Source organism: Halichoeres trimaculatus, unplaced genomic scaffold, assembly GCF_033239565.1.
Source record: "Halichoeres trimaculatus isolate MK-OKI-2021-1 unplaced genomic scaffold, fHalTri1.1 fHalTri1_scaffold_19, whole genome shotgun sequence".
NCBI classification, from domain to species: domain Eukaryota; kingdom Metazoa; phylum Chordata; class Actinopteri; order Labriformes; family Labridae; genus Halichoeres; species Halichoeres trimaculatus.
Window position 1 is genome coordinate 15231037 of NW_027437197.1, and position 14085 is coordinate 15245121.

A 14085-nucleotide genomic window follows, 5' to 3' on the forward strand; every position below is an offset into this window, starting at 1 on the left:
CAACAGGAATAACAATAAGCATGAGTCACAATAAACAAGCACATACACAGCACATGATTCCATTGTGATGGTTTATCCTCCCACTAACTATCATCTTCACACACACACAAACAAGCATGGATTATCAGCATTCGCAGTCCAGCTCCCTGACCATCTGCCCTTGTACAACATCCATCATGGAGAAATGAGTTATGGTTGCTGGATCATTATGAGAGCCGTTGTGAAGGAAGATTTCCTGCCTTCCTGGCATGATTATTCCCTGTCATGTCTGCTGCAGCGATCCCATGGTGATGATGACGCTCTTCTGGCTTTGATTACAACTGTCTTTTCCTCAAAATGTTAATGTGCGGTACCAGGAAATTGGTCAAGCTACAGTGCATTAAGCTATGGGTGAAAGTTGATCTGCAGGCACAGGAAATGCTGTATGGAAAGGCATGTACTGCAGACTGTACAGGCCTGAGTAACATTCAAAATCTCTTTTGTCCTTGTGAGGCTGTACTTCTGCATTCCTTCATCACATTCAGCTTTTACATCCCTGCTCCTGAGAAGTGCATGCTTTCTTTCTACCAAGCAAGAAAGTATTAAGCCTGCCTGATTTTGCAAATAACTGCATGCATATGTGACATTGTGGTGGTCATATTTCTGCAAGAAATATGGTTAACTTTGTCCTTGTGTCAGTAAAGTCAGGCGAAAAACAATGCAAAGCTCAACAAAGCGGTGGATCAAATTCCTGCAAAGATAAAGAAGGGAGTGCGTCCTTTGAAAAGGCCTTCTGCAGAGCTTTCCTTCAGCACCACAGACAGCGGCTCAGCACGCAACACAGCTGACAGGGAAACACAGCCTCTGCAACAGGCCAGTGCACAACAAATGAAACAGATTGAAGCATAATTCCAGCAGTGCATCCCCACCATGTTTCTGTTTACTGGCCAGTATCTTTTTTTTATACTGTTCAACACAGCCCTCAGTGGGCCCTGATGCCTAAAGTCACACTAAGCGTGTGGGCGTGTAGATGATGTAGTCCTGGGTATGCTGCACCGTTGACATGCACAACATGTTGCTGCACTGGCCTGAAATATGCTCGGCCATGTTATTGGAGCAACAAGCAAAACTGGGAACAATGCAAAGCCTGGATTAAACCACTCGTGTGCCATTAACGATATTGAAATGAGCATCACTTCACAGCTCGATCTGTGCTCCTGTCCCACAGAGCTGTGGTGCAAGCCTGACCCTTACTCCAAATGTCAAAGGTCACTTCAGCATTCACAGTTCATGAAGTGTTCTGAGTTTAAGAAACAACATGAGACTGAAAGACGAGAGAGGGTGAATGAAGGATGTAGGAGTCTTTTAAAGTAAAATACCAAAAAAATAAATACTGACAGATATGCCCAATGGTTGCCATGACGACAGTGAACCCATCCCCTTAAATGCACTTGTGGTTGTGTGTGTGTGTGTGTGTGTGTGTGTGTGTGTGTGTGTGTGTGTGTGTGTGTGTGTGTGTGTGTGTGTGTGCGCGTGCACACTCGTGTGTTTGTGCGGCCTCGTTAGTCCTACCTTGCATTCCTCCATGCACGTCCTAACCGAGTATGCATCCGTCTCATATTTCTGAACCAGCAGCTCAAACTCCCGGTAGTTGTCCTCCGCCTCCCGGTCCAGACGCTGATAAGCCCGGATACACTCGCTGCATCCCTCCCCCGTGGTCATATCCAGGGTGCAATTCAAATCGTCCAGACTCGTAAACCCGTTAAACAAATCCAAAAGTGAGTAGGAATTACAAAAAGAAAGGTACAAATCGCTCAGATTCACGTACGCCAGCTGTGTCCCCTTGTCCCCTCCATCGGAGAGGCCCAGGCACACGGTATGCGCGTCCGTGAAAGTAAAGCAGTCTTTGAACAGGCTGTCAGGGTGACAGGTGTCCATTCGCCACAGAGGTTTGGTAGAATTCCCTAGAAAAATATCTTGCTCTCTGGCGAGGCGGCGGGGGTCGGGTGTTGTTGGGATAGGGTGTCGGTGGAGGGACTTTCGGTGCTCGCCCATGTCCGTAGTGACGAGCCCCTCGTCCGACCGCTTGTCTCGGGTTCGCGTCAGTTTGGCCTCGGCACAGAACCACAAGTGATCAGAGAGCAGGACGGTGATGAAGAGCAGAGAGGCCAGCGACAGTCGCCATCTCTGGGCCCGCTCCGACTCGGTAAATGGCTTCTCGTTCTCTCGGGGTGCAAACCAGTATTTTAAGCCTTCATCATGCTGCCGACGCATCCAAGCACCCCTGGTCATATTTTAGGAGAGTGCTGCCCTGGCCGACTCCACCGCGGGGGCTGCTCTGCCACAATACTCATTGACTTGGGGGGAGATTGACTCCGGTTGGTACTCCTCCGTAACGGTGGGGTGCCGTGCCTCCGCCGGTCCAGGGCGCTTCTCTTTTGCGCCCGCAGCAATCCGTGCTATTCCGATCCAATTAGCGCGCCCGCACAGGTTAAGCTTCGCGCTGCCGCATCCCGGCTCTCCATGGCTCTCCAGGGGGAAACGGCGTCCTCTTTGACCGCATGCCCCCCTCTTCCTATACAGTCCCTCCCCGGGTTTGTTCTCTCGTCGGGGGCGCAAGGAGACCAGCTGTTGCGAGCCTCTCGGTACTGATGCTGCGCGTCCGCCGCCCCTCGGTTGGCAGATTGACTTAAAGGAGAGCAATGAGCCCTTCCAATGCACGCAGGCTGCTCTCTCCGTCCCGTACCTGAGCGAAAAGTCTAGAATCCTTCCTCCCAGTGGCCATTGTCATCTTTGACCGCGGTTAAGTTGCCGCCATGTTCGTCTTGAAACACTTTTTCGGAGAGCTGGGTCTGTTTGCGTCATCTCCATCGTTGTGATAGCTCCATCGTTGCGCAGTGGCGGAGCTGCTTATTACCTATATGCACACACACACACACACACACACACACACACACACACACACACACACACACACACACACACACACACACACACACACACACACACACACACACGGGGGGAGAGGGGGGCGCACAGAAAGGTGGTTAGGGTGTTTCTGTTCTCCACTTTGCTCTTCATGAGGGAAATGTAGTCTTGGCTGGGTGCAAACACTCTTTTGGCGACATCTTGCTTTTGGTGCAGGATAGACGCGAGTCCATTCACAAGAACAACAATGCAGTTAAACATCACACTCACTCTTTCCATGCAGGTATTAAAATTCAGTGATCCTGTGACATGAAACCATAAATGGCACAGTTTTTTCCCTCATGAGGAGACAGAGCTGTGCAGAAAATGAAGCTTTTGACAACACAACTAAAACCTGGTCAGGCTTGAGTGCAAAGCAGCTGAACAAGCACAAGGTTTCCATGTACTTGCTTTGTGCAAGTGTATCCCATCTTATCAGCTGTGTAATGTTTGGTTAGTGGGTTTAAAACAAACATGTGACTTTCAGTACTGTGTGGCCCCGTGTGCGTCTGCATGTGAGTGTGACAGAGGGAGGACAGGTAGTTCCTCTCAGGGTGCTGAAGTAGATCACTGTATTTATTCTGCTCCTTAAAGCTACTAATCATTGTCAGTGTTTGTGGTTTGGAGTGCAACCAGAGAGAGTGTAACTAAATAGTAATGGGCTTTATATTGAGGATAAGACATGAGATGATTAGCTGATTAATTTGTGCTCAACACCAGGCTGAAGGCAGCTTACCTACTGTTTGTTGGTGAAGAGGGGAAAAGTGCTCATCTAATAACAATCCAATTACTCCAAGTGCAGCCAGTACCTCCTGCCAAAATGTGGGGATGGAAAAACAAACTGAAATGCGTGAGAAATTCAAAGAAAGTTGTGTTGATGGGTACTAACCCCTTCTTGTTGTATCTGTATATTAAAATTACAACTTCAAATTGATTCTATCAAGTTTTTTGAGCTGTTTGATGAAACCCTAGAATTTATTTTGGGATATTTTATTCCTATTAAAGTGCAAAAAGGTATTTTTTTTTAAATCATTGTTTACTACTTTGCTTGAGTCACTCGGAGGGTGTTCTGCGAGAAACTGCACTTGATTTCAGCACCACGGACAGCTCACCTGTCTTAGTTTCCTGTGACAGAGGCTTATATAGTCAAACTGCGCTCAATCACAACACAGTGTAACTTGCACAGTTTGTAGCCATTCTCTTTTTTACTTGTTAAGTGTTTTTAAGTTTCTTGGAAATCAAAAATAGATAATAACTGCCCAAGTCAGTGTATAAATTATCCCTCATGTATCTATTTTTGCTTCATTGCCTCCTCTGGCCTGCCGCTGATGAGCCATGTCTCTCTAAATGTCAATTTAAAAGGAAATAACTGAAAAAACCTCAAAATTCTACTTATTAAACTAAGGATTGGACTAATGCATGAATTGTTTTGGAGGAGGCAAACAGACTTTAACTGAAGTCACAGCAATGGTCCAAAAAACTAACAAGGCTTGACAAAGAGAATAAATAGTGAACAGAAAAGAAGAAAATGAGACACATTTTGACAATAAGAGCAGGAGAGGCGATCAAACAGGCTGAAAACACATGAGGACAGGAAGAGGAGGATCTGGTACAAGAGGAGAAATAAGCTCCCAAAATAAAACAGGAAATGCACGAAATCACAGCAGTGATTGAAAACATGAAGTGAAGGTTCACTGTCTCTTTAGTGCTCTGGGTCTTAGGCGTCACCCTGATTCTGATTCCTGCTATAATAAGATGTTTTAACACACTCAGATTAATCCAAAGATGACAACTTTGCTGCTAAATTTAACTATATTTTCATGATCACTTGAAGTTTCTGTCAGGACCTCTCTGCACCCTGGCATTCGCTATCTCATCATTGCAATGTGTTCCTCCAGCCGACAGTATCTGTGATGAAGGGAGACAGGGAGGAGGAGAAAAGGTGGTGTTAGACAGAACCTACTGACAACCACAAGAAGAGGAGAACAGGGTGAATGAAAAGAGACAGGTGACATCATCCAAGTGTGCCATTTGCCGACTTGTGTCAAATCTACAACCTTCACACCTCCTACACAGCATGTCAGCATGGAAATGGACCTCTTTAAGTGAATCTGTCACTTTATCGCTTAGCGGGCTTTAAGAAGCTTGCTCTTTGTTCTCCTCCTCTCCTCTTCATTTCTCCTTTCATTAATCTGTTTTCCCCCTCTCCTTCTGCCACCATCGCTCTCCTTCTTCCCTTCCCACTCAGCTGACCCCACACGACTCCCCTGATATGATTCTTCCTTAAGCTGTCGCTCACCACCGCCCTGTCTTACTCCTCTCTTCCCCGTCTCACTCTCCTCTTCCTGCTTTCATCTGCCTGATGCCAGAGCGGGAACGGAGACAGGCCCCGGCTCTGTGATTGGCCAGAGAAGACAACACCCTCGGCCAAAGCTCACAGTCCTGAGTGGAAATAATCCTGCACAAGAACAAGCTGAATGGGAACATCAGAAAGATTATGTCACATTTTTTATGCTTCATAACTGATTGAAACCAAGTGCAGGTAGTCATTGCAAGTCCTGCCCTTCCAGATTTTGATTAGTCAGGTGTGTGCCAAAAGTCGCACTATATTGACCACGAGAACTGTGAGCACAAGAGGGCATTTCTACACTGAGAAACTTAAAACTGCTTTGGTTTTGTACAGAAAATAAGAACTACCAGAGAAAAAACACCTTTAATTGACACAGGCTCACATGGATAGTCAAAGCATCACAGCTTTATAACACCTGTGACGGGAATGAATGAACAGTTGTTCTTCACAATGATGGATTACTGGACTAAAGGGGGGGCTGGTTAATTCAGCAAATCATGCCCCTTTACCACACCCCTCATCTGCCATGCTATCCACCTCCCTGTCCTCTAATTAAAGGTATAAATCAAGGGTGGCCAACTTGTGGCTCGAGAGCTGCATGTGGCTCTTTGTCTTATGATGTGCTGCTCTTTGAACCACTCATAAAAATATATATATATTTTGTTATGAGTAGCGGTGTGCCGATCAACCTAAAATATTGATGTATTGATTCTGACGTTGGGATCAGTATTGACCAATACTTGAGTGACGAGATTGATACTTAAGTTTCAGTTTCTCTTCTCTACTTGTGCTCCTCTCAATCGCTCATGTGCAAATAGCTATCTAGTAGTGTGTCTCAAATCGCATACTTCCATCCTGTGTACTCAAAACTTTCAAATTGAGTGTACTAAGCATACTACATACTCACTGGGTTAGTGCGCGAATTTTGAGAGTGTAGTGCTGTCTAAAATCTCATACTGCCGAGCGCCGTACTTACATGAAATGACTACATGATGTGGACCTCTTTTTCTTCTACGTCTAATTGTGACCGGCTTCCAGTGCATTTCCACCAAATACCGCCACAATTTGCCCGCAAATTTTCAAAGCCTTTTCAGTAGTATATTTAACACAGCTAATAACACGATCAAAATATCAAGATCTTACCATCTTTCATTGTAATTACAATGAATTTCAATCGTGCTTTGCTGCGCCGTAATCTGCGCCAACAACATCTCCTCCTTCTCCTACTAGCTGAAGATGTCCCGGTATGTATTGTTTATTTGTATTTTTAGATAGACATTTCGGTGACGAGTAATTTCTTTTTATTATTGCTACTCGTCACAGTGTCAACAGCTGATGGTGCTTGGTGGAAACAACACGTGTAAAAAGCAACATCAATAACTTACAATTATACAGCGCAGCCACATCCACCGTGCTGAGCGAACGGCCACAGCTCTCTTCCGCCATTGCTGCCAGAGGAGGAAATGAGTGCGTTGAGTGTCCACAGCTACATACTCAAAATCCGGGCCGATTCGAGTACATCATCCGGGTACTTTTGCATACTAATTTTTCGCACACTATGCATACTGTTTTTCATTTTGACGCAGTATACTCAAAATTTTGAGTATTTGAGTATGGAAGTATGTGATATGGGACACACTGCAGATCTAGATCTAGATAGGTATATAGATAGATAGAACTTTGTCTCTTCTACAGTAAAAACAGAAATGTGTCTTTGGCACGGCTCCAAGTAGGAATTTAAAGACACAAACACAATAAATCTTGCTTTGAAAATTGTAAATATATTGGTTTTCATTTTATGTCACTTAATTTATGTGTGAGAGGAAATGTGTTTGTAAGACCATCTGTGTGATGTGGCTCTTTGTAGTATCACAGTGATTTTTGTTGCTCTTGGTCTCTGACTGGTTGGCCACCCCTGGTATAAATACTCTGAGATGGACGTCAGAGTCAAGCAGTTGTGTTTCAGTTATGCCTTCGTCAAATATTAGCCTTGAATTTAAAATTTGACGTTTCTTAAAGCACACCGCAGTGATTTGAAGTGTAAATATTCCATTTAATACATAGAATTTAAGGAATTATCTCAAACTGTATGTAAAGTGGCTTGTTTAATAATGTACATTTTCCCTGCTGTCCACTTACTCCCTGTTATCGAGGGGGATTAGTCCAACGATTGAGAAGATACCATCATGCAATTCCACCGCCCACCCCACCCTACCTCTGCTCCACCTCAGGGATCTCACTCCCTCCGATCGACTGTCTCTCCCCATTTCCATTCCAGGAATCCCTCGGCGCCTTATCAACACAGCTTACTATCCCAAGGACACTCGCAATTCCCAGATTCATGATACCATGGTTCTTAGCCCTGTATTCCCATCCTGCCACCTGGATCTCTGAGTTCAACGTGACTTCAACTTCAAAAGAAGCGTGGATGTTAGGTGAGGGAAGTTTTCCTGCAAAGACACTCACAGAATACAAATGCACCATAGAGGAAGGAAAGCTGGTGATGTTTCATTGTTTTAGTCACACAGGCCTGTTGTACCACCTTATTGAGTCCTCTTCCTCTTGCCATCTTTTAGATGAACACATAATTGTGATATTGCACCAGCAATGTCTCAAATGTACTCTCCCAGAATGCTTTCTTATCTTCATGACTTCTAAAAATCTTCCATGAATCACTAACTAATACCTGACAACACCATGAAATGTTGTTCTGTGTGTTGGGGTGATTTCTCTTTCCTCCTGTCTTACCCTGATGTTGCATCACTGATCGCCTGAGACCGTATCAAGATGCACTCACTCCGTCTCTTACAGAGGGAATGATTGCTTTCTTTGTGAAAAGACATCCAGACTGCAGGAGCTAAAAACCTACTTTAAGTTTTATTGTTCTGATCAGCTGTGGAATTGCACATACACCATGGTTGATGCAGAATTTAAAAACTCGACAAAAGTTGATGTTAAGAACAGAACTCAAAGCAGAGATTTGTATTTATTCCTGATAAGAACTACAGAATCTTTGCTCTGTTAGCTCCATATGGAGAAGCAGGCCTCTGTAACATCAGCTTCAGCCCGTGTGTAAACAGCAGAAGGCTGGATTTACAAGAACTCCAGAGATGAGACTGATCTCCAGCTCCTGCTGAGAGAGCCATGGACTGGCCCCGGAGGATTTTTGTCATCAGGCATCCCAGCTGTCCACCCCAACCTGAGCTGGACCTCCTGTTCTTGATTTCATTCATCCTCATCTTCCCTTTCTTCCTCTCATTCTATTTAAGATAAAACCCAGTAAAAGCAGCTGCACAGAGATGTTGGTAAGACTTGAACTCAGTATTCTTTGAGTGATTTGAGCTCACATAAAAATTTCATAAGCTGAATTTAATGGGACAACAGATTGAAGACCTCGCATGAACCATTTACTAATGCAAAGCATGGCAGTGTGTGAGCAGGGAAAATGAGCCTGGCGTTTCTAAATGCATTTCCCTCTCGCTAATCTGTGCTGTCAGAGAAAAGCACCTCCTGATGAAAGGGATATGTCTGCTCCTGGATCCAACAGGAAAGTGGGGAGGGGGGAAAAAAACTGCAATGAAGCCTTTGAAGAACTGGGAGTGAAGTCAAATCCCAGCAATCATGGAGCCCGAGCAGCATCCAGAGCTGAGATCCAGTCACCTCTCATCCTGTAGGAGTAGTGTGTTCACAGGAATAAACACACAGCTACAACCCAGATTGTGCTGGGGATGGGACTGGAGGAAGGCCAGGGTAGCTCTTCTACAACCCCCCCTCCCAGACTCCCCTCTCCTTCACTCGCCTCCTCTCTCCTCTTGGATATACTGAGCCTGAGCACATCACCGTGCAGTCTCTGCCACTGTGTTGAATCACAGCTTGACGGCTAATCAGACCAAACATATGAAAGTCTCCTCTTCAGCAGCTCTCTTACTGCAAAAATAAGCACTCCACTGAATTGCTTTGGTGCAAAAAAAAAAAAAAAAGACACCAAGTGTCGTTCGTGATCCTCCTCTGGTCTTCTCTGTGACTGCAAGTTCACCACGCAGGGTTTGCATTCTGTCAGGAACACAGAGCCAGTTTTGAAAGCAGCTGATAGTGTTATGGCAAACAGCTGTTGTGTCAGTGCTCGGGGTGCCTGAACACTCCTCATCTATCACTCCTCGCTTGCTTTGCATATTATGTCACTGCAGGAAACTGTGACGGTGCCTCACGGGGATGGATGTCCTATTTCGAATGGGATTGTTTCGTCTGGTTTCAAGTGAAGGTGCTCAGGTTCAAGCTTTTCTGTGACCCTGAATGGTGTGTTCGTGTGTGTGCCTCCAGCTGTTTTGTTAACATATGGTAACACAAACTCGGCTAAAAGTCTTGTAAAAGCCCTCCCAGATCTGATATCTGATTGGTTCTTGCACCATCTAACTTGTCAAGCCGCTGAGATGGGGCCAATCAACAACATACGGAGTGTGTGTCCGGAACAGCAGAGGGTTGTCAGTTTTACACTCTCATACCTGTGTTTGTGTGTGTGTTGGAGACAGACGTACTGTGGAAAGACAGACGTGGGGAGGGAGGGAGAGGGGGCAGACATTCTCCCCGTATGTCTGTGAGATGAATGCAGATTGTTCGCCGGGAAATCTGGAGCCATCACAGTAACAGTAAGAGCTGGCAGACATGACTCATCCTCTACCCATGCTGAGGAACATGTGTGTGTGTGTGTGTGTGTGTGTGTGTGTGTGTGTGTGTGTGTGTGTGTGTGTGTGTGTGTGTGTGTGTGTGTGTGTGTGTGTGTGTGTGTGTTCCCTCCTAAAGCATAGGTAATTTTCAGTTTGAGACATTTTTCTATTAAAAAGTTTCCTGGAAATCCAAAACAGATCATTACTGCATAAGTTGATATCAAAATCTTCTCCCATGGATCTACTTTCGTCCCCTCTGGCTTGCAACAGCCACTTGAAAATATTTGTGCCAGTTAGATAAAGCTGATCTGTCTTTTTGAAAGTCAATTAAAAAAAACAACAACCACAAAAACAGAGGACACAACAGCCATACTATATTAAAACACATGTTTGTAAAATCAGGTAGTGCACCTTTCCCAATCCCAGGAATCAATGAGCCGGAGCAGCATCCAGAGCTGAGATCCAGTCACCTCTCATCCTGTAGGAGTGTGTTCACAGGAATAAACACACAGCTACAACCCAGATTGTGCTGGGGATGGGACTGGAGGGAGGCCAGGGTAGCTCTGCTCCAATCCCCCAGACTCCCCTCTCCTTCACTCGCCTCCTCTTTCTCTCCTCTCTTTAGCCTGGATATACTGAGCCTGAGCACATCACCGTGCAGTCTCTGCCACTGTGTTGAATCACAGACCAAACAGTCTTTCTCCCTCTTACTCATGTCATTGCTGTTTTACTGTGAAAGTCATCTGCAGGAGAAACTGCTAGAATTAGAAGAAATCTATCAACAAACGTGACTTTTAGAAAACCTAAGGTGCTATCACAGCCCTACTTTTCGCTCCTTAAATATTTGATTGCATTTTATAGCATTTCCAGGCATCTGACGCATCTACCTGTGATCACTCTCCATGGCACTGAACATAGGCTGTATAAGGAATGGACAGCCTGGCTGCACAGTTTACCACTGTATGGTTTTCAGGTATCCCCGTTAGAGGTGCTGACATTGTGCTGCGAGAGTCTGCACAGTTGAGAATCTGTTTGTAGCTGTGTAAAAAATAATATTTTTTTTTTCTACATCTTCTTGGCTCTTGTCCCCGACTTATCTTACTATCCCAGAAAAATATACTCAAGAGCAGCAGCTATCAACCATTGCGAAAACAAACTTTTCAGAATAAAAGAGGACTTGAACACAATGCAGTCTAATCATATCTTCATATCACCACAGCGTATGGATGTGACATTTCTACAAGGTGTATTTATTTTTCAAAGTTTGACCACAGCTCATCTGGAATGACTGAGAAGACAGAGTTTTTGACCAGTCAGTCACCAGGGGGTCCATCGGGACTATCGGGCCAACCCACAATGCCACCCCTGCTTCAGACGTCAAGAACTTTTGGACCAAGGGTTCATTCATTTTCCAAACTGCTTATCCTGTTCAGGGTCGCGGGTGGCTGGAGCCTATCCAAGCTGTCAATGGGGTACACCCTGGACTGGTCGCCAGTCAATCACAGGGCTGACACAGAGAGACAGACAGCCTTTCACGCACACACTCACACCTACAGACAACTTAGAGTTTTCAATTAACCTGATGAGCATGTTTTTGGACTGTGGGAGGAAGCCGGAGTACCCGGCCAGATGCTCTCCTGAAATAAATAAAATCAATGATGTATACTCAGTAATATATTACTATTTGACATATTAATCTTCATTCTGAATTCATGTTATTTTCTACTATTTATCAGTGTTAACAGACTCGTATTTCCATAACTGCAGCAAGCCACCAGGGGGCAGGGAGTCAAATATAGTGTTGTTTGTGGAGAACAACCAAGCCGCAACCTCCGGTCTAAGAATATGAGACAATCTGGAAGAGCTAAGATCTGCTGTTCCTCGAGTGTCCACATGAGGCTGGCTCCAGAAGTACTAGAAGTCACATACACACCAATCAAAAACAAAGCTGTTTTCACATCAGAAGTTAACCTTTTTACAGCCTGGTTCAAAAAAACGTATGCCTGAATCGCTAATTTTACTATCGGCACACACTGTAAGGAGGGTGATTTTTTTCTAACTCGGCAGTTCAGAGGATATTAAGATCCCAAGCTCGCCCAATCAGAGGCACAGCACAGGTCACGTGACCAACAGGCACCCTATAGCTGTACACAAAACCCTTGCCACTACCAATATGGCCACGATGGCCGATGTGCTTCATTTTCAGTTTCAGAAACACACGGGTGGTGTCAGGGAGACTACATCCATGTTTTATACAGTCTATGAAAACAACCTATTTAAAGCTTAGTAAAAGTCCCTTTCAAAGAGCCCGAAGAAGAAGGCTGATGCAGAAAACTGGAAAACTGCAGCTTTGATGAAAGGCAGAAAATGGCACAAGCTACTTTCAAGAGTGTGTTAGTTTCATTTGATCTGAAATACAGATAAAGTAACACCAGTTGACATTCATTGTCTCAGATGCAAATATGTTTGTATTTTTGTATTTTGTAGGATGGATAAAACAGTTTAGTTTCTTAAAAAATAGTTTAAACTGCTTTATATTAACTTAAAAAATGTGCCTGTGTCTGTTACCACTGTCCATACCCCTTCACCCAGCCTCTTTACAACGGCTTCAAGTCATTTCCATGTGTCGGTACTTTATATGAATATAACCTAAAGAAATATTTTGTCTCTTTTATCTAACACAGACATCTTTGCTTTCTGATCCTTCCATTTTCAGACAAATAAGACTCATTTTTTTGTGAAGTGATTGGTTTTTTTTTGCATCATTGCTCTCTGCTTTCTCAACATCAAGACAGATTTCAACCCAAATGGATCTGACAAAAACAACAGACAAAAGGCAATTCGGTGTCAGACATGACAGGTAAATCACGATGAAAGAAGTGTTGAGACAAATAAAAAAAAAGGAGAAAGGGAGATAACTGCAGAGAATAGGTGTGTTATCAATGAGACCTTCAGAGAAAGCTCAAAGCTGCAAGATAATCCTCATCCAGCAAAGTTAATGTTTGTGTTTCTGATCACATGAGTGAATGTTAGCATGCTACAGAGCTAAACAGCGAATGTCTTACATTGTAGCGACTGATGTCAGCTGTGTGATAGTGGGTGTGTTAGCATTGAGCCTTTTGAATTCAGCACAAAGCGCCGCTGTGCCCTCAGTCACACAGCTGCTCACTATTGAACCAGATACTCTCAGTCTAGTTATCATGTAGCTTAGCTCCCCTCTTAGCGCTCTCTGTGTGGCTTTCTTGTTGGCAAATACAGCCAAGGTTCAACCACTGCCTCATCTCGTATGCGCGGTGGTGTGTTCTCAGCGTGTGAGCCAGGGGGGCCTGTGTGGCACGGTGCTGTACTCTGCCTGAGCTCTGCATCATCTATCTCATCACACACACACACACACACACACACACACACACACACACACACACACACACACACATACACACACACACACACACACACACACACACACACACACACACACACACACACACACACACACACACGCACACACACGCACACACACACACACACACACACAAGCTGACCTCAGATGACTTTGCAGACACACTCTGCAGTCTAGCAGTCACGTGCCGTTCTCCGCCTCTCTCCCTGTGGTGGCTTGCTCTACTTCTGATCACATCTGCGCTTCGCCTGGCAATCTCCAATCTTCGCCTGAGTGAAACAATCACAGGAGGAGCGGCGTCCATTAGTGACTGTTAACACAGCAAATTCATTTAACCTGGGAGCACGTTTAAAGTAAAGATTGTGTCATTGTTAATTTTGTTTTCCGCCTATTAGCGGCACTGCTAGCTGCTCCCTAAAAGCTGCTTTGATGTTAAGGAGGCAGCAACACACACACACTCATGACCTCCTTCCTTCCTTCCTAAACAGCCATGCTCCTCTCTGTCTTGGCGATTATCCCCCTCTCTCCATCAGTCATGCTGCTCTCTGCGAGGCTCTGTAAATATCTACTACAGACAGAGTAAAGTTCAGAAGAAGGTCAAAAGCGATAAATTCCGCACTGGCTCTTGCTACTGAGTATCAGCGTGAAACCAGAGTGTGAGGAAGTACCCAGTGTATCGCGGGTTTCATCAGCTGAGATTATAAGACAGCAAAAACATGATCCGC

At 44.8% G+C, this 14085-nt stretch overlaps 1 protein-coding gene across 1 annotated transcript in view; it reads right to left on the bottom strand.

The window, feature by feature from the left end:
• nalf1b (NALCN channel auxiliary factor 1b) overlaps positions 1–14085 on the bottom strand; it is a 132269-nt gene that overhangs the window by 85971 nt on the left and 32213 nt on the right. Inside the window, exon 2 of the mRNA XM_074694635.1 lies at positions 1552–2896. Coding sequence (XP_074550736.1) covers positions 1552–2271 — 720 coding nt within the window. The 5' untranslated portion in view covers positions 2272–2896. The remainder of the gene's footprint in view (positions 1–1551; positions 2897–14085) is intronic.